The 24,498-nt window shown below is 39.2% G+C and overlaps 1 protein-coding gene across 5 annotated transcripts in view; it reads left to right on the top strand.

Annotated features, from left to right (window-relative positions):
• VEPH1 (ventricular zone expressed PH domain containing 1) overlaps positions 1–24,498 on the top strand; it is a 277,419-nt gene that overhangs the window by 202,237 nt on the left and 50,684 nt on the right. For all 5 annotated transcript variants that reach the window (XM_070792573.1, XM_070792568.1, XM_070792565.1 and 2 more), the window contains 2 exons: positions 19,330–19,469; positions 23,068–23,202. In XM_070792573.1, the coding sequence (XP_070648674.1) occupies positions 19,330–19,469; positions 23,068–23,202 (275 nt within the window). The remainder of the gene's footprint in view (positions 1–19,329; positions 19,470–23,067; positions 23,203–24,498) is intronic.

The following is a 24,498-nucleotide window of genomic DNA, read 5'->3' on the forward strand; positions in this document are numbered from 1 at the left end:
ATACACACATAAGGTTCTTAAAACAGTACCCAATGTGTAATAACCAATCAATCAATGTTACCTATTTTTTTCCTTTTTTTGCTGCAAGAATGTTGTCTTCTTAGGATGCCTTAAATGCAGCAAAGTCAGACTTTTCCATAGAGGTTCCTGGTGCTGTTTTTGCTAAATGTTTGTGCTTCTGAGCCTCAGAATAGTGTCAACTTCAAAAGGATTTCAGAGAAACCAAGGGGATGGCTCCAAGCACTGTTATGGGATCTTCTTTCTTGCTAGATCTTCTTTTGTCATGTCCTCAGAGAAATTTATTTCAGCTGTCTAGAATTTTAGTTCAGCCTGCAAGTCAGAATTCGCTCTGTATTAAGTTCTTCTTAAAATAAGCAGTTAGGTGAAAAGTTCAGGACACGAATAGATCCACAGATTCTAAGGGTCATTAAGATCCCCTTTTTTCTAATCAAGACAGCATTACAGCAGCCCACCTGACTGAGGACCAGAGTTCTTTCTCCATATGCAATAGTCATGGTTGCAATAGCTATTGAAATACCATTGCAATAGTTATTACAATACCGTTGCAATAGCTATTGCAATATCGTTGCAATAACTATTGCAATACCGTTGCAATAGCATGGTAATGATAAGAAACATCACTAAGCACTTTCTCTGTGCTGAGAGCACCCTTCTGTCTAAAACCTTATGTGAATCAATCCATTTTATGCTCACATTAACCAGAGTGACCAACTCCTTTTGGTTTGTCCAGGTCTTTCCCAGTTTTAGCACCCAAAATTTTAAGTCTCAGGAGCCATTTCAGTTCTAGACATTTAGAGATGGTTGATCACCCTAAACATCTCTTAAAACAGGTGCTTTTATTATTGTTTCCAATTAAGTCACAGAGGGACTTCCCAGATGGCACAGTGGTAAAGAATCTGCCTACCAATGCAGGAGACACAAGAGACGCAGGTTCAGTCCTTGAGTTAGGAAAATTCCCTGGAGTAGGAAATAACAACCCATTCCAGTATTCTTGCCTGGGAAATTCCGTGGACAGAGGAGCCTGGCGGGCTACAGTCCATGGGGTTGCAAAGAGTCGAACATGATTGAGCACGCATGCTAGATAGCTACTAGATAGAAGTCACAGAGAGGTTATGTAATGTGCTCAAGGACATAAAGCGAGTAAGGAGAAGAGAGTGGTTCCAGCGTTGGGACTCTTCATAACCACCATGGAGCAGAATGAGACTTCTGTTGAGGAGTTGGAGCAACTGGGCCCTAGAAGTGACTCCTGAGGGGACAGGCTTTTCAGTCCTTGTCTCAGGGCAGAGACACTGGTTGTGAGAGTATTGCAGAGTCTCCATCCCCTGAAGGTTAGTGGATATGTCTCACTATTCTCTAATGGCAACACAAAACAGCAAGCTGGGACAATATCTGAACAGTTTTCAGATAAGAACTTTACAAGCACGTATACACCAAGAGACACTGCAGTCAACTGAGTGTGATTAAATTTCAGCCTCCATGTACAAAATGTCCAGATACCGTTCCTCAGTCAGCTCCCCACCCTCTACCCTTTGCTATGTGAATCTTAATAAAATTCTCTTTTTATTAGGACAAGACTTCTGTCTCTACCCAGGTCTTCTTGTTCAGGATAGCTTTATTCTCTATCATTATTTTTCACTTATTGTAAGATTACAAAATTTCACAGCTCAGCTTTGCAGAAAAAAATGCACCATCATTTTGTCAGGAATTCCTCAAGAACAACTAACCACTGGTTAGTAAGGGGGAAATTAACTGAGTCCTTATTTAAATTTGGTTCCATTTGATCACTTTGAGTAGTGTATTTAGGAAACAAGCTCTTATGTGGATAAAAATGTTCTTTTTCCTACCCCCTGCCACACTTCTCTCTTTAAGGTGGCATCTGGGGGCATGAGGAAGTGGGTCCTGTTTCCTTGTGGTGGTGGAGAAGAATTGTGCCTGGTGGGTAGCGGGCAGAGACAAAGTGTCCTCTTGCCTAATGTCCTTTGCTTTGATCATCCTCTCTGCAAAAGTCTAACGTCATGTTGCTTATTTTCCAGGCACTGTGTGCATAGCTTTTCCTGGCAATGTGACTCCAGCTCAGCACCCACTGGTGCTGTGACCCCTCTGAGGGCTGCCTGAGACAGTTTTCTCTGCCCTATACTGGACAGAGCTCCTCCCCACTACAGTAATTTCTCAGAAAAGCTGTCCAGAAAGAACCTCAGCTTCTACTTCCTCTTATCCACTCAGTTACAGAGGCAAGTGTAGCCCAAGAGAGCTGAACTTTGTACCTCCTCTGCTTGCCTCCGAGCTGTGCACTTAACTAAATTGGCTGCCCCATACTGGTTCAGAGAGTCGTCTAGGAGTGGATCTCTTTCCTAACTGTCACCATTGCCCTCCATGTTACCATACTTAATCTAATATACTGCCCCTTCCCCAAGCTGAAGTCTAAATATAGGGAAATCAGGACCCACTTCTGATGACTTCACACTATCTCTCTCCTCTCCACAGTCACCCCTGCCAGAACTGAAAAGTCTCTCTTTGACTTTGTCTGTGTTATGTTCTCCCTACCATCCACAGAGCTGACCTAGCTGCCCTGACCCCACACACAGGTCTCTAATGGGAGTTCTCCATGTTCGGGGGCTGATAGACTAAAGGGAGATAAAGAAATTTAGAAAATCCCTCCTCAAGACAAAAGCTTTGCTTGCAAGGCTATCATTGTGCTGTATAATACAATTTTGGCAGTTAAAAAAGATGAATTCTTTCTTAGTCTTTCTCTTTGTATTCTTATAACTATCTAATGTCTACCCCACTACCATTCCATGCCCACCCTGCCAGGTAGGTGGAGGCTCAAGTGCACTACAGTGAAGTTTATGAACTCAGGAAGGCAAAAGAGAAAAGTGTGTTAAAAACTATAAAATATTAGCCTCATTGCATGGTAATTTTGTGAGACATCATTTAAATTACCTCCTTTAACTAATACCAACCTCTTAATTGTGTATGATTTTTTTTTCTTTTTAAACTATTAATACATGAATATAAACCCAAAGGATGGGAATTCCCTGGCAGTACAGTGGTTGGGACTTGGTGCTTTGACTGTCAGGGGATCTGGTTCAATACGTGGTGGGGGAACTAAGATCCCACAAGCTGCCCAGTGCAGCCAAAAAAAAATAAAAGTAAAGCAATAGTATTCTTTAAAAATACATAAACAAACCCAAAATAAAAGAATTAAAATAATAGAGAATTTGTTGTTGTTGTTCAGTTGCTCAGTCGTGTCCGACTCTTTGCGACCCCACGGAATGCAGCATGCCAGGCTTCCCTGTCCTTCACCATCTCCTGGAACTTGCTCAAACTCATGTCCATTGAGTCAGTGATGCCATCCAACTATCTCATCCTCTCTCACTCCCTTCTTCTCCTGCCTTCAATTCTTTCCAGCATCAGGGTCTTTGCCAGTGAGTCAGTTCTTCGCATCAGGTGGCCAAAGTATTAGAGCTTCAGCTTCAGCATCAGTCCTTCCAATGAATATTCAGGGTTGATTTCATTTAGGATTGACTGGTTTGATCTTGCAGTCCAAGAGACTCCTCAAGCGTCTTCTCCAATACCACAGCTCAAAAGCATCAATTCTTCAGCGTTCAACCTTCTTTATGGTCCATCTCTCACATCCATACATGGCTACTGGAAAAACCATAGCTTTGACTATACGGATCTTTGTCGGCAAAGTAATGTCTCTGCTTTTTAATATGCTGTCTAGATTGGTCATAGCTTTTCTTCCAAGGAACATCTTTTAATTTCATGGTTGCAGTCACCATCTGCAGTGATTTTGGAGCCACCCAAAATAAAGTCTCTCACTGTTTCCACTGTTTCCCCATCTATTTGCCATGAAGTGATGGGACCGGATGCCATGATCTTAGTTTTTTGAATGTTGAGTTTTAGGCCAGCTTTTTCTCTCTCCTCTTTCACCTTCATCAAGAGGCTCTTTAGTTTCTCTTCACTTTCTGCCATAAGGGTGGTGGCATCTGCAAATCTGAGGTTATTGATATTTCTCCTGGAAATCTTGATTGCAGCTTGTGCTTCATCTAGCCCAGCATTTTGCATGATGTATTCTGCGTATAAGTTAACTAAGCAGGGTGACAATATATGGGGTAAAAAGTATATGCTCCCACCCTAACCCCAATTCTCAACCCAGAAATAATCAGTGTCAATGGTTGATGTATAGTTTTGCAGAGCTTTCTCCCATACATTTATATAAATATTTGGGTTTATATAATAGTACATAATTTTGACTCTTTTTTTCCAAAATAGAACTTTGTACACCTATGTTTTAACTCTTTTTTTCCAAAATAGAACTTTGTACACCTATGTTTTACATATTTCTGAATATAAAATTACCAAATTCCCCTTGTGTCTCTGAATTTAAAATGCATTATTAAGGCAATCACTTGCAAAAGAATTTTATCCCATTCTGATGATTCAGAACAAAAGTATGTGTCATGCTTGTTTGACCACTGGCTGGAATTTTTGCCATGAGTGGGAAAACATGGGTGGGGATGTTGCACACACATGCATGTGATATGGCCAGTGGCCAAGCACCTTCTGAGAAGGGATCATATATTTCTCAGTCAATAATGTCACAAATAGAACTTAGTAAAAATGAGACAGTCCTCTTTCCTGTCACCTTCCTGCCCTAGATTCTTATCAAATGAGAAATTGGGTAGTCTTTCCTTAGCACACATTAGTGTGCTAACAAATCACATTTCTATACCTATAGAACCCAGCCCTGGAAATACCAAGATGATTAAACCAATGTCTTTTGACATTGAGGAATTACTCATTATTTCAAACTCATTTCAGAAATTCATCGTCACTTTTGAGAATCTATTTTTTTTTTTTTACCTTGGAACATTTTTCTTCATTTCCTGCATCAAAATTGTGAAATAATTATTATTCTGTTCAAAACAGCTAAACTTGAATAGGGTAGTGGCAGGAAAGTGTAATTTCAGCCTAAGATAAAAATTAACTTTGCAAATCATATGGGATTAAAGTTTGATAAGTGGTCCACACTGGCTCGTGATGTCTTGCTCCATTTTTTTATTTCCAGGCAAAAGCAAGAGTATTTTTAAGTGATGAGTTTGTTCTGCTTTTTTCCCCCAAAATTATAATTTATGTTTGACTTCAAAAACATGATTTTTAAAATACTTTGAAAATGTTCTCATCAGACAAATTACCAGTTTCATTTCCTCCCATTTTTTTTTCTGTCCAGTTTAGAATATTTATATAGTTAAATGACAGTATTATTCATTCATTCAGCATCAGTATTTTGAATTCCATGTATTTGAAATGTATCATAGGAGAATTAAATGGAGACTGGAAGAAATAGTTTCAGTGGGTCCTCTCTGGCTAGTGTCAAACAGAAGAGGGAAATCTACTCCAGCAGACCCTGTTGCTGTCTGTCCTGCGCTGAGCACTTGATAGTAAGTTCTGGCAGCCTTGGCAGATGTGCAACCCTGCTTTGCGCAATCATCAAAAACACATTTCTTCATGGGCCTCTATAGGCCCTCATTGAATCATAGAATTTCTAGGCTAAAAAGTACATCCTAGCATTGCAGTTTCTAAAAAATTAAACATAGATTCACCATGTGACCTGACAATCTTACTTCCAGGCATATATCCAAAAGAATTGAGATCAGGACCTAAAAGAGATATTTGTACACCCATGTTTAGCTGAAAGGTGGAAAGGTCCATTGACAGGTGAATGATGGATAGATAAACAAAATGTGCTCTATGCCTACAATGGAAAATTAGCCTTAAAGAGGAATAAAATTCTGATACATTCTACCACATATATGAAACATGAAGACATTATACTGAGTGAAATAAGCTAGACACAAGAAGATAAATATGATCCTTTATATATGATCCCACTTATATGAAGCACTTAGAATAGTCAAATTCATAAGTGCAGAAAACAGGATAGTGGTTCCCAGGGTTTGGGGAGAGAGGGAAATGGAGAGTTAGAGTTTCACAGATTTTCAGTTGGGGTAGATGAAATGTTCTGCAGATGGATGGCAGTGGTGATTGCACAGCAATGTAAATGTACTTAAATTCCACTAAACTGATGTTGAAAAGTGGTTAAAATGGGAAATTTGTGTTATATTTATTTTACCATAATAAATATCCCTACCCTCAGGGAGCTTACAATATATGAGAAAAAGAAAGATAATAAGCAATTAGAAACATAAAATTTTCAAAAGTCCACTTTAGATCAGCTTTGGCCTGCCATCATTTTTACAGATAAGTCAGAAGATAGAAAAGATAACATGAGTCTACCCACTAAGATTCTGGTTGTCTGACTCCTGGGCCAGTGATTTTTTCCATTGAACAATATTTCCTTTTTTAGATACCTCTATTACCTCTATTTTATCTGAGCTGTTCAATAATATACTGGAAAGAGCACAGACTTTCAAATTCAGCTCAACTGCTTCCTAGAAGTTTGATGTTGAGATTTCCTTCTCTATAAAGTGAGGATAGGGCTTCCCTGGTAGCTCAGCAGAAAAGAATCCATCTGCTAGTATAGAGATGTGGATTTGATCCCTGGGTCAGGAAGATCCCCTAGAGAAGGAAATGGCAACCCACTCCAGTATTCTTGCCTGGGACATTCCAGGGACAGAGGAGCACGGTGGGCTACAGTCCATGGAGTTGCAAAAGAGTCAGACATGACTTAGTGACCAAACAACAGCAAAAGTGGAGATAACTAAACCTACTTTACAAGGATTTGTTGTAATCTGTTACACTTATCAGAGAAGGCAATGGCACCCCACTCCAGTACTCTTGCCTGGAAAATCCCATGGACGGAGGAGCCTGGTCGGCTGCAGTCCATGGGGTCGGGAAGAGTCAGACACGACTGAGTGACTTCATGCATTGGAGAAGGAAATGGCAACCCACTCCAGTGTTTTTGTCTGGAGAATCCCAGGGACGGCGGGGGCTGGTGGGCTGCAGACTATGGGGTCGCACAGAGTCGGACACGACTGAAGCAACTTAGCAGCAGCAGCAGCAGTTATACTTATACCTAGGTATGAAGCAAGTCAAAGTGTTAGTCATTCAGCCGTGTCTAACTCTTTGCGACCCAATGGACTATAGCCTGCCAGGCTCCTCTGTCCTTAGGGATTCACCAAGGAAGAATACTGGAATGGGTTGCCATGCCCTCCTCCAAGTGATCTTCCTAACCCAGGGATCAAACCCAGGTCTCTCACATTGCAGGCGAATTCTTTACCATCTGAGCCACCAGGGAAGCCCTCAGAGCAAGTTGTAAATGAAAATTAGCTAGCAAGTTCTTCAAATGCCTTCTCTGAATTTGTTGCTTATCTATGATATGTTCAATGTGTGAATACTTTCAATCCAGCAATTTCTTCAGAGATATTCCTGTGTTTGAGTTTTTATAAATCATTCTAGAAATATAGTTTAGATATGGAGAAGAATATTTCAGTTTAAAATCTGGGAAATAAGCCAAACACATTCATTTGGCCCTTATTTAGCTGGGAAAGAGCTTTCAAATTATAAGTTTGGTAAAGAATTCAAAAGAGTTAAGATTTCTTTTTCCAAGAAATAAAGCCAACTCTTTCATATTTCTACTTACTATAAAAAAATCGAAGTCATACTCTATTTTTATTCATAAAAGGCACTTATTGCTAAATAAAAAGTATATAATGGCATGGATTAGATATAAGGACCACCCTGGGAGATGCATTATTAAGTGTCTCATCTCCCAAGAAGAATGGTGTGTTTCTCAGATCCAGTATGTTTAGAAAAATAGTCAAAGTTATCAACTGTTCACAGAGAATCTCAGGGCATCACAGTTACCACCACAGCACTCCTTCACTTTTTTCTACAGCTTTCTCTACCTCCAAGAGCTCTAAGCCCAGTTATCTTGTTTATTCCCTCTGAGTTTAGAATCCTCTTTACTTCCTCCTACCACATTTGAGGATAAAAGAGCCCAGTTATTCCCAATTCACACAGACCTATAAAGAGCTTCTCTTTATTGATTTTCCACAGCTTTTTAGGTTTATGAAAAGGTTTGTCTTACCCTCACGTTAGAGAATTATGTTGACTATATAATAATTGCATAGAAATTAATACCTTAGGTTATATTTCTAAGCCAGAACAACTTACGTTGTCTTGTTAAAGGTACTGGCAGTTTATTTTGGATTCTCCATCCTCTCCCTGCAGAAGCTACAGATAGCTCAACCAGGGATGCTCAAGACCATTAAACAATATGACTTTGCAGGAGGTCATATCACTTTGTGAACTTAACATTTTAAGTTCACATGGGACTTACATTTTAAGGAACTTGGGTCTAAAACCTGGCTCTGTCTCACTTGATTAAGTCATTTAACTCTGACTCTTTAACCCTTTAAGTGAAAAGAGATACTAATAGATAATTATGAGGATTAAGTGATAATTATATAAAACATTTAATGGAATGATTGATACAAAAGTGAATACTGATATTTGTTATTACACACATCAACTTACTCTAATATTTTAAGTAGTACACACACACACACAATAAAATCTTATTTTTATTTTTGATTATGATTTTCTTGATTTCAAATTTCCACTAGACTTTTAAAATATTGTCATAAATTATAACTCCTTTTTGACAAGATTAGGTGCATTCAGAGGTGGTATGGTGGTAGACTATAATTCTTTTCCAAAATGTTATGATATCATTTAGGACTATTTCTAATTTCTAATATTTCTAATTCTAATAAATGCTTTCTAAAATGTTAATTGGTAGATTTATAGTTCTAGTTTTTCTTACATTAATGTTTTACAACCATAAAATGAATAAAGAATTATTTCTTTACTGGGATAATAACAAGATTATTATAGCATTTGATATTATAGCATATTTAATATTTATATTTAATATTTAATATTATAGCATATAATAACAATATTATAGCATTTAGAATATAGCTAAAATACAAATGGCTAAACTAAGGACATTGTACAGGAGGCAGTGATCAGGACCATTCCCAGGAAAAAGAAACACAAAAAGGCAAAATGGTTGTCTGACAAGGCCTTACAAATAGTTGAGAAAAGAAGAGAAGCGAAAAGCAAAGGAGAAAAGGAAAGATACACCCATCTGAATGCAGAGTTCCAAAGAATAGCAAGGAGAGATAAGAAAGCCTTCCTCAGTGATCAATGCAAAGAAATAGAGGAAAACAATAGCTTGGGAAAGACTAGAGATCTCTTCAAGAAAATTAGAGATACCAAGGGAACATTTCATGCAAAGATAAGGACAATAAAGGACAGAAATTATATGGACCTAACAGAAGTAGAAGATATTAAAAAGAGGTGGCAAGAATACACAGAACTGTACAAAAAAGATGTTCATGACCCAGATAACCATGATGGTGTGATCACTCACCTAGAGCCAGACATCCTGGAATGCACAGTCAAATGGGCCTTAGGAAGCATCACTATGAGCAAAGCTAGCAGAGGTGATGGAATTCCAGTTGAGCTATTTCAAATCCTAAAAGACAATGCTGTGAAAGTGCTGCACTCAATATGCCAGCAAATGTGAAAAACTCAGCAGTGGCCACAGGACTGGAAAAGGTCAGTTTTCATTCCAGACCCCGCAAAAGGCAATGCCAAAGAATGCTCAAACTACCGTACAACTGCACTCATCTCACACGCAAGCAAAGTAATCCTCAAAATTCTCCAAGCCAGGCTTTAACAGTACATGAACTGTGAACTTCCAGATGTTCAAGCTGGATTTAGAAAAGGCAGAGGAACCAGAGATCAAATGCCACCATCCATTGGATCATCGAAAAAGCAAGAGAGTTCCAGAAAAAATATCTACTTTTGCTTTATTGACTATGCCAAAACCTTTGACTGTGTGGATCACAACAAACTGGAAAATTCTGAAAGAGATGGGACTACCAGACCACTTTACCTGCTTCCTGAGAAATCTGTATGCAGGTCAGGAAGCAGCAGTTAGAACTGGTCATGGAACAACAGACTGGTTCCAAATTGGAAAAGGAGTACATCAGGGCTGTATGTTGTCACCTTGCTTATTTAACTTCTATGCAGAGTACATCATGCAAAATGCAGTGTTGGATGAAGCACAAGGTGCAATCAAGATTGCCTGGATAAATATCAATAACCTCAGATATGCAGATGACACCACCCTTATGGCAGAAAGGGAAGAGGAATTAAAAAGCCTCTTGATGAAAGTGAAAGAGGAACATGAAAAAAACGAAGATCATGGCATCTGGTCCCATCACTTCATGGCAAATAGATGGGGAAACAATGGAAACAGTGACAGACTTTATTTTTTTGGGCTCCCAAATCCTGCACATGGTGACTGCAGCCATGAAATTAAAAGATGCTTTCTCCTTGGAAGAAAAGCTATGACCAGCCTAGATAGCATATTAAAAAGCAGAGACATTACTTTGTCAGCAAAGGTCTATCTAGTCAAAGCTATGGAGAAGGCAATGGCACCCCACTCCAGTACTCTTGCTTGGAAAATCCCATGGATGAAGGAGCCTGGAGGGCTGCAGTCCATGGGGTCGCTAAGAGTCGGACACGACTGAGCGACTTCACATTCACTTTTCACTTTCATGCATTGGAGAAGGCAATGGCACCCCATTCCAGTACTCTTGCCTGGAAAATCCCATGGACAGGGGAGCCTGGTGGGCTGCCGTCTATGGGGTCACATAGAGTCGGAAATGACTGAAGTGACTTAGCAGCAGTAACAGCAGCAGCAATCAAAGCTATAGTTTTTCCAGTAGTCATGTATGGATGTGAGAGCTGGACTATAAAGAAAGCTGAGTGCTGAAGAATTGATGCTTTTGAACTGTGGTGTTGGAAAGGACTCTTGAGAGTCCCTTGGACTGCTAGGAGATCCAACCAGTCAATCCTAATGGAAGTCAGTCCTGAATGTTCACTGGAAGGACTGATGTTGAAGCTGAAACTCCAATACTTTGGCCACCTGATGTGAAGAATCAACTCATTGGAAAAGACCCTAATTCTGGGAAAGATTTAAGGTGGGAGTAGATCTCAACAGAGGATGAGATCGTGGGTGGCATCACTGACGCTATGGACATGAGTTTGAGTAGGGTCCAGGAGTTGGTAATGGACAGGGAAGCCTGGTGTACTGCAGTCCGTGGGGTTGTAAAGAGTTGGACACAACTGAGCGACTGAACTGAAACTAATGAAGAATGTTCAGATTAACAAATAGCTACATCTTTCATGCCAGATATGATGATGTGGAATGCTTAGTTAAAATTAAGATAAAATTTTAACATGAAAATTAATATTGTATTATTACTATTTTTATTTCTTATTATTTTCATGGGAATATTGCTCCAGAAAGAAGCAGAAAGAATATAATAAAATACCATTATTATGTTTTGAGGTAGGCTTCTCAATGCCAGATACTTTCAGTTCAGTTCAGTTCAGTCGCTCAGTCATGTCCGACTCTTTGCGACCCCATGAATCGCAGCATGCCAGGCCTCCCTGTCCATCACCAACTCCCGGAGTTCACTCAGACTCACGTCCATCGAGTCAGTGATGCCATCCAGCCATCTCATCCCCAGTCCCTCCCAGCATCAGGGAGTCATGCCAATGAGTCAACTCTTCACATGAGGTGGCCAAAGTATTGGAGTTTCAGCTTCAACATCAGTACTTCCAATGAACACCCAGCACTGGACTGGTTGGATCTCCTTGCAGTCCAAGGGACTCTCAAGAGTCTTCTCCAACACCACAGTTCAAAAGCATCAATTCTTCAGCACTCAGCCTTCTTCACAGTCCAACTCTTACATCCATACATGACCACAGGAAAAACCATAGCCTTGACTAGACGGACCTTTGTTGGCAAAGTAATGTCTCTGCTTTTGAGTACGCTATCTAGGTTGGTCATAACTTTCCTTCCAAGGAGTAAGCGTCTTTTAATTTCATGGCTGCAGTCACCATCTGCAGTGATTTTGGAGCCCAGAAAAATAAAGTCTGACACTGTTTCCACTGTTTCCCCATCTATTTCCCATGAAGTGATGGAACCGGATGCCATGATCTTTGTTTTCTGAATGTTGAGCTTTAAGCCAACCTTTTCACTCTCCACTTTCACTTTCATCAAGAGGCTTTTGAGTTCCTCTTCACTTTCTGCCATAAGGGTGGTGTCATCTGCATATCTGAGGTTATTGATATTTCTCCCGGCAATCTTGATTCCAGCTTGTGCTTCTTCCAGACCAGCGTTTCTCATGATGTACTCTGCATATAAGTTAAATAAGCAGGGTGACAATATACAGCCTTGATGTACTCCTTTTCCTATTTGGAACCAGTCTGTTGTTCCATGTCCAGTTCTAACTGTTGCTTTCTGACCTGCATACAGATTTCTCAAGAGGCAGGTCAGGTGGTCTGGTATTCCCATCTCTTTCAGAATTTTCTACAGTTTATTGTGATCCACATAGTCAAAGGCTTTGGCATAGTCAATAAAGCAGAAATAGATGTTTTTCTGGAACTCTCTTGCTTTTTCCATGACCCAGCGGATGTTGGCAATTTGATCTCCGGTTTCTCTGCCTTTTCTAAAACCAGCTTGAACATCAGGAAGTTCACAGTTCACGTAATGCTGAAGCCTGGCTTGGAGAATTTTGACAGATACTTTGGTGGATACTTAATACACAACTATTTGTAAGAGAGAAAGGAGGGAGAAAGGAAAGAAGGGAGGGAAAGATAGGGAAAGGGAGAGGAAAAGAACTGTGCTTCCTACAATTGACAGAGATAAAAATACTAACAGTGGGACTCAGGCTTCTTGCTGTTGAAGCAAGAGTTAACAGGTAAGCAAGGCATGGAGTCTAAAATGATACATGTGGTAATGAATTATAACTGAAACCACAATATGAACTCATATTTTCATGCACGCATGCTAAGTCACTTCAGTCATGTCTGACTCTTTGTGACCCTATGAACTGTAGCCCTCCAGGCTCCTCAGTCTATGGGATTCTCCAGGCAAGAATACTCGAGTGGGTTGCCATGCCCTCCTCCAGTGGATTGTCCCAACCCAGGGATAGAACCTGCATCTCTTATGTCTCCTGCAGGTGGACAGGTGGGTTCTTTACAACTAGTGCTAGCTGAGAAGCCCAAACTCATGTCTACCTTAATATAAATACAGATGGTTGCATATAGAAATACTTATAAATAGATATATGCCTATATACACACATAATTTCCCTGCTCTATCACCTGAAGGGACTAAAGAACAATGATACCCCAGTAGCAACAAACATACCCAATACCTAGATCTTAGTTTCTAACACAATTCTTCAGTGAAAGAAACCAAAACTCCTTAGAGAAACAGCTAATTCTAAGACACGGAAGAAAACATGCAAAATGAGCCTGGAGCATCTTGTATGTAAGATGTAAGTAAGGAAGTGATTTTAAAAAACAAACAAAAATCTACACACATAATGATGGCAGTGTATCCAATGGACACAGGGCTTCCCAGGTGGCACCAGTAATAAAGAACCTGCTTGCCTATGCAGGCAATGTAAGAGACACGGGTTCAATTCCTGGATCAGGAAGGTCCCCTGGAGGAGGAAATGGCAACTCATTCCAGTATTCTTGCCTGGGAAATTCCATGGACAGAGGAGACTAGTGGGCTACAGTTCATTGGGTTGCAAGAGTCAGACATGACTGAAGTGAGTTAGCACGCAGTGGACAGAGGAGCCAACTGAAAGAGCTCGCTGTGGCCAAATCTGGAACAATCAGAGCAACAGACTAAGTAAAATAATGTTGAATTATAAAATAAATATCCATGAGTACATACTGATAGAAAAAATGACTAATTTGAATGTAATAACTAGAAGAGGAAGAGACAAATTTGTGCAGAATTCCACATGATTTATGTAGCTATTCTGCCCTCAGGAGGTGAAGCTACCCCCAACTCTTTAAGTATGGGTTACACACTGTGACTTCTTTTCAGAGAGGGCAATGTGGAAAGTGGGGGTGGGGGGAAGAGAACTTCATAGTGGAGAAACCTGGTAAACACTACCTCAACCAGATGTTCAAGGTCAACGTCACTAGTCATCAGTCATGTAGATAAATGTACTCTCCATCTGATACGAGCAAAATGGCACTTTACCTCTCTGGTTTCTTTCCCCTAAATTGGAAATCTCAGTCTACTCATGAGAAAAACAGACAAATCCCAGCTAAGAAACATTTTAAGAAATATCTAGCAAAAGTACTCTGCAAAACTCTCAAGGTCAAAAAAATTCTCAAGATCATCAAACACATGGAAAGTCTGAGAAATTGTCGCAGCCCAGAGGAGCCAAAGGAGACATAATGAATAATGTTGTGAGGGATCCTGGAATAGAAAAAAAGACTCTAAGTATAAACTAAGGAAATCTGAATAAAAATAATGTGTCAATATTGGTTTATTAGGGCTTCCCTGGTGGCTCAGCGGTAAAGAATCCCCTGCAATGCAGAAGATGCAGGAGATATGGGTTTGACCCCTGGGTTGGGAAGATCCCCTGGAGCCGGGCATGGCAACCCACTCCAGTATTCTTGCCTGGGAAATTCCATGGACAAAGGAGACTGGTAGGCTACAGTCCATAGGGTCACAAAGAGGGACACGACAGAAGTGACTGAGCACGCATGCACTCATGCACATTGGTTTATTAATTATAACAAACAATATCATACCAACTTAAGATATTAATAACAGGATAAATCAAGTATAAAGTATATAGAGAACTCTATATATTGTAATTCAATATGTAAATATATAATAATCACATATTCATATACTGTAAATAATGGCTTCCCTGGTGGCTCAGACAGTAAAGAATCTGCCTGCAGTGCAGGAGATACAGGTTTGATCCCTGGATCAGCAAGATCCCCTGGAGAAGGGAAAGGCTACCTACTCCAGTATTCTTGCCTGGAGAATTTCATGGACAGAGGAGCCTTGTGGGCTGCAGTCCATGAGGTTGCAAAGTATCAGAAACAACCGAGCAACTTTCATTTCATTATAATTGTAATTATATACAATATGTATAATAATTATACATGTAATTTTTCTATAAATCTAAAAGTATTGTAAAATGAAAGCTAATTTTAAAATATCATTAATAAAAATTTAACACAGTACAGTGAATGCAGTGCAAGAATAAAAGCATATGAACTGTAGGAGAAAAGTGGGGGGAAAAAGAAAAAAAAAGTCCTTTTTTGTTGTTATTCCTTTACTTTTGGTAGACTATAGCTTATTTTTGTTAAAAAAAAAAAAATCAAAGGATTTGGTTTGGTCCTTAAAAATACTGACGTTAACCTTTTGCAAGATCATCTCAAAATGATCATTTTGATCATTTCCTCCTCCATGAAGCTTCCCCTGGCTCCCCAAAATAACAGCTGCTCATTGCTCTGAGTGGCTGGCATCAATGAACTTAATTTACAATCATTGTTATAGGTGTTTCTCCCATTTGGCTGTAAACTTCTTAAGAGTAATGTCAACATCATGCCTTCTCTTGGTCTCTACACAGTGTCTGATACCCGTTCATTATCCAACACCATTTATTGCATGTCCACTGTTTAGTACCATGGATTGAACAGGAGGGAGAAAATTACAGAGAGAAATTAGCAACTGAATGTTATTGTTGAGAGAACTTTTTACTTCAGCAAAGCTCGGAAAAAAAGAATTCCAAAATGATTCTTAAAATACTTTGACTCAAAAAGAAGAATAAATGCTCTTATATTTTCATTCATGTCTTTAAAGCTATCCATGTGTAATGTGTATATATTTTGGGTATTTCAGCTTACAACACATTATATTATAATTATTGCTGCTCATGTTAACTTCAATATTTTTAAAGACCAAACCAAATCCTTTGATTTTTTTTAATAAAAATAAGCCACAGTATACCAAAAGTAAAGAAATAACAATCAGATCTGGTGTGTGTTTATCAAAGCATGACCCCCTCTCTCTTCAACATTTCTAGAAAAATAAATAACAGTTTGAGCATCAGTTGCATAAGTAAAAAATACCATAATAACCCAGATACACTAACCTTACTACCTGGAATTACTTTGAACATTCATGCTTTATGTGATTTTTTTTTCAGGGTGTTTCCTACACTTAAAATGCTTGTCTCTCTCATACTTTTTCTAAGTTCAAACTCTTGGTTAGCTTTCAAGGTCAGCTCAAATATTCCCTCCTCCATGAAGCCTCCCCTGGCTCCCCAAGGATAATAGCTGCTTCCTTTGAGGGGTCTGCACTGCTTGTCCCTCCATGGACGTAATTTACAACCATCATTTATAGGTGTTTCTCCCATTTTACTGTAAACTTCTTAAGGGCAACGTCAACATCATGGCTTCTCTTGGTCTCTGCACAGTGTCTGACATCCATTCATTCATCCAACACCATTTATTGCATGTTCAGCATTCAATACCATGGAATGAACAGGATGGAGAAAATTACAGAGAAAAATTAGCAACTAAGTGTTAGTATTGAGAAAACTTTCTAATCCAGCAAAGTTCAGGGAAAAAAAAAAAAGAGGAAAATATTGAAACAGATTCAGTTTACTAAAAGTATTAACAAACCCTTACATCACAGATGGAGAAGGAAATGGCAACCCACTGCAGTATTCTTGCCTGGAGAATCCCATGGACAGAGGAGCCGGGTGGGCTACAGTCCACGGGGTTGCAAAGAGTCAAACACAACTGAGCAACTAATGCTTACATCACAGCACCAATGTATTTTTATAGTCAGTGTATATACTCCTAGGTGAAGGTCTCTCTCTTCTACTACGTTGTCCATTTTCTGTGATCTGGGACCCCTGCCATTGGGGTATAGAAAGCTGATAGGTCAAGACAAGTAAAATTGTTCAATAACAATGTTCATTTTCAAAAGAAAACATTAATGAGGAGTAATTTAGGAGAAGGAAAAAAATAAAAACATTTTTTTTCATGGCACAGGCCTGAAGTCCAGCTTACACTGTCAAGCTACTGCACAGGTTCATACAAATGAACTTGCCCTTTTGAATCTTTCGATTAAAGCAGGTGTTTTTTTTCCTCCCTTGCAACTTACTTGGAGACTTCTCATGCATTGTTAATCAAAAGAGAAAGAGGGATTTAATACACTTGCTTAAAGCAACTTTATTTTAATCTACATTCCATAAGATGGATCTGCTCCCAAATCGACAGTTGTTGAAGTTATTAACAGAGTGCTGTCTCAATGTATCCATTATGGCTAGATTGACTTCTAGTAGAACCATTTGTGTGTGTGTGCTCTTATGGAATACTTGATTTCTGCCTTCTCTAGTATTGATTAATTTAAATTCAATTTTGGCATCAGTGCCAAAAAAAGTATTTTTAATTGCCATTGTCAAACAATTTCCAATAGGGCAAATAATAAGTGTATATTGTGCTCTATTCTGTTCTAACAAGTCTTTTATTGTCAGTGACAGGCCTCCTGGTCTTTTCTACTGAATTTGTAAGCCATTCATCCAGAGAATGCAGAAATGATTTCTGATTTCATACAAGGATTTTGAATGATCAAATTCCCCCAAACAATAAACTTCATGAAAGCTAGTCCTCTTTCATACCAATGGTCAGAATCACACACAAAGCTGTTACTTACTAAGATTTCTAAATATATTTCTAAATTACCCTGTGGCTTTATTGTTCGGTTTCCAGTGTCGTCTTCTTTGATCTGTCATTGGCCACCCTCCTTTAAATCTTCCAAACTCTTCCCCAAAATCCTGTTATTCCTTCAGGCCTGAGCCCTGACTGTGCATAGTTAAGCTGCCCACCTCCCCACAATTCTCTAGGGAAACCCATATACTGTCATGGATGGGACTGACTCTACCTTCTAATTAGGGTTCCCATCAACTTTTAATAAACTCTAGTCCATTTCTGTTTTTGCTAGCAGGGCATGATGAATCTATTTCCAAAATATCTCTTTAAAATGTCAGATTAATTCTGAAACAATAACTACCCCATGAGCTATCAATATTACTCTTCAGATTTTAAAATTCCTAGTATGATAGGGCCTAAAGCATCTCAATGTGGCAAAAGTTTGGCTGAGTTCAAATCCTGGTTCTGCCACAGACTGGGCAGAATTGAGTGACTTTTTCTGGATCCTTGAGCCTCATTCATCTCTGCAGATACTCTCTTTAGAGCACTTATTGTACGCCACGTGCTAGAGCTAGAGGGCTGAACAAGGCAGTCACAATGGCTCAATAAGCTGACCCTTTAATGGGCTGCTGCTGCTAAGTCACTTCAGTCGTGTCCGACTCTGTGTGACCCCATGGACGACAGCCCACCAGGCTCCCCCGTCCCTGGGATTCTCCAGGCAAGAACACTGGAGTGGGTTGCCATTTCCTTCTCCAATGCATGAAAGTGAAAAGTGAAAGTGAAGTCACTCAGCCATGTCCGACTCCCAGCGACCCCATGGACTGCAGCCCACCAGGCTCCTCCGTCCATGGGGTTTTCCAGATAAGAGTACTGGAGTGGGGTGCCATTGCCTTCTCCGTTTAATGGGCTAGGTTTCCTCATATAAGAGTTAACACCTGGGGAGTTCTCTGGTGGTCCAGTGGCCAAACTTCTGTGCTCCCAAATCCCTGGGTTTGATCCCTGGTCAGGGAACTAGATCCCATGTGTGGCAACTGAAAAAAAAAAAAAAAAAAAATTAATACCTATCTTGTAGGGTTGTAAATATCAAATGATTCCTCAACACAGTTCTTCACCACCTCTGCTCTATGCTACCACCACCATGTTCCCCCACTTTCTTGCCCCTAAAGGATGATTGCTTTAAGTTTTCCTGCTGAAACTCTTCAAGATGAAATGACCTTGTCAAACCAGACCCGTTCACAGGAAGCCACACTCCTGGCTAGAGTTATTCTGGAGGTTGTCTCTGTGTAACCAAGATAACAGTGCTCTGGCCATGGCACACCGTCTCTGCCCAGACAAATGCCTGGATTTCCTTCATTCATTTGCTTATACTTCCCAGGTTATCATTTCAAAGTGCCCACTTAGATGGAAATGACACCTGTCTCCCTTTTCATTGGTAAGAGTTTTTTTTTCCTCCACTGTGACTTGCTTTGAGACTTTTCATGCATTGTTAATAAAAGAGAAAGAGGGATTGAATACACTTGCTTGAAGCAACTTCATATTAATCTACATTCCATAAGATGGATCTACTCCCAAATCGACAGTTGTTGAAACTATTAACTCACAGACTGAAAACTAAAGAATGCATTTCTAAAGGTGTTTGTATGTTGCAGTATGAGGTGTAACTCTGGGAAGAATCTAATGTTTAATGCTATGTTTATTTGTTTCCAGATTCTGTTAGAAGTTGTGTAGCAAAGCTGTTCTTCACTTGTTCCCTGAAGGGTCATTACTGCCTCTACAGTAAATCCAGTTTTATTCTCATCAGTCAAGAACCTCAGCCATGGATCCAAATCATGTTCCTGTTTCAGCAGGTATGTATAATTCAAGTTCAACATGGCTCCTTAATGAGCCAGGTATGAGTTTATAATCATTTTTACTGAATTACTCTTTGACCAGAGTAATATGCAAATAATAACAATGCATACACATTTAATTAGTAATTTTTAACATGGATTTTTTTCTATATTTTAGGATAGTTTCCTTATAAAAGGCCCTAGATTAGTAATCAGGAAGACAAGCCTATTATTATCTTGAATATCTTTTCACTCTAAAATAAAAATATTTTTTGTTCAATGATAACAACAAAAAATCACTTACTGGGGGTGGACAGCTTTCCTTATGGAGAGCTAGCCATTATTTCCCAATCTCCAAATAACTTTGGAGTCAGCATATCTTTTTTGACATTGTTAAAACACTGGAATGCCACTTTTCTATATAGAATTTACATATAGAGGTAAAGTTACATAAAGAGGAGTTTAAACAACAAAGAATTTGATGCAAAGATTTTTATCACCAAAAAAAAGATTCTTGTTTGGAAATGCTTATCTTGAATGCATTAAACTTTCAATAAAATTTGAATATAGATTACAAAATGTTAGTAATAGGAGGAATCTTAGACATCATTTTTCCAAATAAGCAAATTGAAGGACAGAACTCAGACTGCCTGACTCCTGACCCAGTGGTCTTCACTTGTGTTTAAAACGAAATGGGGATTGCTGGCAGGAACAGAGAGGGTAGAGGCAGAAAAAGGAGAATGCAAATGTTACAAAATGGTTAAAAATTAGGCCAGGTAATAATAAGTTTCTTTACTTCTATTAATAAAATATTTCTGTAATAGTCTCAGTGAAAGTCACTAATCAGATAGTCATATTTCTTTATAAAATGGGGCAGGTTTATTAAGAAAAAAATGAATTTTAATGCTGAATGTATCATAGTTGTAAAGTGGAACTATAACAATTAAGAAAGAAAAGAGACAATTTAGACATGGCTCAGGGATACCATCTTTTTCTATATGAAGTCTCAAGAACACGTAATCATATCTTGTAGAGAACAACTCATATTTTGACGTGAATCAAATTGTATATGAATATAGGGACTTCCCTGGTGGTACAATGGATAAGAATCCACCTGCCAATGCAGGGGACACAGGTTTGACCCCTGGTCTGACAAGATTCCACATGCCTCAGAGCAACTAAGCCCGTGGCCACAACTACTGAGCCCACCTGCAGCAACTACGAAAGCCCACACACCCTAGAGCCTGTGCTGCGCACCGAGAGATGAGAAACCGCAGGACAAGAAGCCCGTGCGCTGCGGCAAAGGCAGCCCCAGCTCCCGCAACTAGAGAAAGCCTGAGCGCCGCAACCAAGACCCAGCACAAGAGAAAGTGTACATGAATATAAAAAACAGCATTGATTTTCTTCCTTTTCTTGAAATAAAAACCTTCTTCTCCTACTCTACTAATGTTTTTCAAGTAGTTTTCATCAGTGATTTTGTACTTGGTTTCATCTTTGGCTTTATTCTTCACAGTTGTCAGTTTTCTGAAAACAGACCAAGAAAGCTTGATTTTATCTTTGCCCTTTCTGTCTTATTTTATTGACTCAGTCTGATTCTTTGTTTTTTCTCTTTGAGCAAAATCACCAAAAAACATCTAGTTTTTTTTTTTTCTTTGTTCTTTTTACCATAATGTTTCCTTTCTTTTTCTACACCTTTGATACTGTGTGATCTGGATGAAACCTGACTTTGGGATAACTAAAAAAATCATATCTTTGACTTGATAGTTACAAACCCATATGAGCCTAGTATGCTGGGCTAGACTCTTTCCTTTCTCTGTCAATTTACAGACTCATGATGGAGTTCTCAAATTAAGAGATTCCAGTCTAAATGGACCTCTTTGGAATGATGATTAATTAAATCAGGTCCTGCTCTTTTTAAGTGAATGGTCATATGCTGTATACATTTCTGATAATAATCAAGAAATTCCCAGATGTATATACATTTTGGGTTTCACATTAATCTGTTACTGGCTGTTAACCTTTTTAAACCTGTCAGCAACTTACTCAGAGTATGAGATCCTCCACCTTTTCCCACTAAGTACCAAAAATAGTTCATGTTGAGGAGGATAATAATGAAATTTTTCTGGAAAAGAATTGTTATTCACTTACTAAATAGAAACCATGTACACAGAGACTATTTAGAGAGTCTCGTAAGTCAATATTTGGACACTCATTGACATTGAAAATGGGATTTTATAAGCCAATATCATTATTATTACACCTCCCACATGAAGGATAATATATATTATATATATTATATTTTGTGTGTGTATGTGCGCGTGTGTGTGTAATTGTGTGCCTTTATGTTGTGTATGTTTTTATAAAATTATTTCCTTGAATTGAGACGCCTCTCACATTCTTAGGTATAACATCACATGTAAATGACTGTTAAACACGTAATTGATTAAACATACAATCTAAATTTTCCTTTGAAATTTTTATTTTCATTGACTTGAATGAAATATATGTAAATGTAATTTTTTCTTATGTTAACAATCTTATTGTCCAAAACTTAAAATATCTTAAAGCTCTAAGAATATTCAGCCATTATATACTTTAGGACTGAAAATGTTGTTATTTTCCCAACCCTCCTTTACACTGTTCATATCTGAGGAATTGAATAATGGACTGTTGGTTATTTAATGTCTATTATTCATTATTTACCCTGTATAAATAAACTTGATGTATGCATGCTGCATGCTAAGTTGTGTCCAACTCTGTGACTCTGTGGACTGTAGCCCCCAGGCTTCTCTGTCCATGGGGATTCTCCAGGCAAGAATACTGGAGTGGGTTGCCATGCCCTCCTCCAAGGGATCTTCCTGACCCAGGGATCAAACCCATGTCTCTTACGTCTCCTGCATTGGCTAGTGAGTTCTTTACCACTAGCACCACCTGAGAAGCCCTAGAAAAACTTGATATTTGTACTCTAATTTTATACCTTAATTCTCAGATCTTTGAAAAATAAATATGAATATTTATATTAGCCATTTTCCAATTAAGTAACATGCTTGAGAAGTGATTGATATAAACACTACTTTACAAAGGTTGCTGCTGCTGCTAAGTCACTTCAGTCATGTCCAACTCTGTGCGACCCCATAGACAGCAGCCCACCAGGCTCCCCCGTCCCTGGGATTCTCCAGGCAAGAACACTGGAGTGGGTTGCCATTTCCTTCTCCAATGCATGAAAGTGAAAAGTGAAAGTGAAGTTGCTCAGTCATGTCCGACTCTTAGCAACCCCATGGACTGCAGCCTACCAGGCTCCTCCATCCATGGGATTTTCCAGGCAAGAGTACTGGAGTGGGGTGCCATTGCCTTCTCCTTACAAAGGTTAGGCATATTTATAGAAATCAATATCAACTGTCTTGAAAACGCTATTTAATAAGTTAAATTTTCTATTAAAAAAAATAGAAAGCATGAAATGTACTGTACATTTGATCTTCAAAATAGATTTCTCTGTAGCTTTATTTAAACCATTTTTAAGTTCAGACCAAGACTAAAATAGTGCTTTGCAGCCATCACACAATATTGTTGGGACAAGAGATAACATGTCATGTTTCTCTCATGAATGCCCTTTCAGAGCCTGTTTCCTGAGCCGCTGTCCATTCAGAGTCATTCTGTACAATTCCTCAGAGCTCTATGGGAGAAGACCCAGGAAGGGGGTGCTCACAGCTTTGAAACAGCCATGATAGAGTCCACATTCCCACAGCAGAAGGTAAATGCTTCTTTCTTTGCACATGTTATTTTTAGCCAAGATTCAAGATGAAAGAGTTTGCTTTTTCTTAATGGTTCAATTTTTCCTCTTCTTTCCTTTCCTTTCTTTTATTATTATCAGAAGACACTAAGTAATGATTTACATGTCATGCTATAGTGGATTCAGGACCTAGTGATATCAGTAGACAGAGTCACTGCCTTTTGAGGCTCCCAGACTGACATAATGCAGACCACTGAGAACCACACAGAAACGGAAAACATTTTACAGATAGACAACTCTAGGATTGAAGAGGAAAGAGCAATTGGACTTTAGGTTCTTTGGGGCTTTTCATTTCTTCCCTGCATACTTCCTCTCATCACCTGACCCTTTGCTGTCACCACAAAGTTAGAAAAGGAAGACAAGATGAACAGGAAGGAATAGAGCATGGTCAGGGTGAGAAAGAGCTCTGTTGGGACAGGCATGGATGATGTGAGTTAGAGCCTTTTAGGAGTGTGGAATAGGGACATCTCTCTCAGGAAACAGTTGACCGAGACCTCCTGAACAGGCCATCAAACTGGGAAAGACCAGAGAGTGGAACCATGCCCACCCAGTCAATAGAGTGATACTGGAAGTGGATGCTCACTGCTGTGATCACATTGAAAAGGGTCACAGGCCTGGGTATGGAGAATAATTGGAGGAAGCCTGACTGGAGACAGGAAGACTATGAAGGAAGTGATCACTGTAGTCAGGTAGGAAATGAAAGCCTGAACCGAAGTTGGAAGTTATAGGAAGAGGATGGATTCAAGAGGCAGTAAAGCAGCAGAATCAACAGGACTTGGTCCCTGATAAGGAAGATGGAAGAACCAAAAATGACTCCAGGTGTATCTATGGCCAATGGATAATGGCATCATCTTAAAAAAGTTGACCACAAAGGAAGCTGATGTGGAGGAAGAAGATAAATCATTCTGGTTTACACATTTTGAGTACGAGTTGTTTGTGTAGATAACCAGGTGGTGATGGTCTTTGAATTACCAGTGTGGAACTTAGGAAGAAAGCCAGAACTGGAGATATTGGACTCCGGTGTCAAAGATACCACTTGATGTCATGACAGTAAGTTGGATCACTCAGGGAGAACATGGCTAATGAGAATAGAAAATGGTTATTGATCTCTCCCTTCTCATATTCAGAGAACCTAATTATCCTTATTTTGCTTTCAAGAAAGCCCGGTAATAAGCACTGGATGCTTACTGATGAAACCAGAGATTCTAGGAGTGTATGCTCTTGGTCTTTGTCCTTGTTTTACTATTAATAAGGGGA

The sequence above is a fragment of the Bos indicus genome, chromosome 1 (assembly GCF_029378745.1).
Source record: "Bos indicus isolate NIAB-ARS_2022 breed Sahiwal x Tharparkar chromosome 1, NIAB-ARS_B.indTharparkar_mat_pri_1.0, whole genome shotgun sequence".
Taxonomy (NCBI): domain Eukaryota; kingdom Metazoa; phylum Chordata; class Mammalia; order Artiodactyla; family Bovidae; genus Bos; species Bos indicus.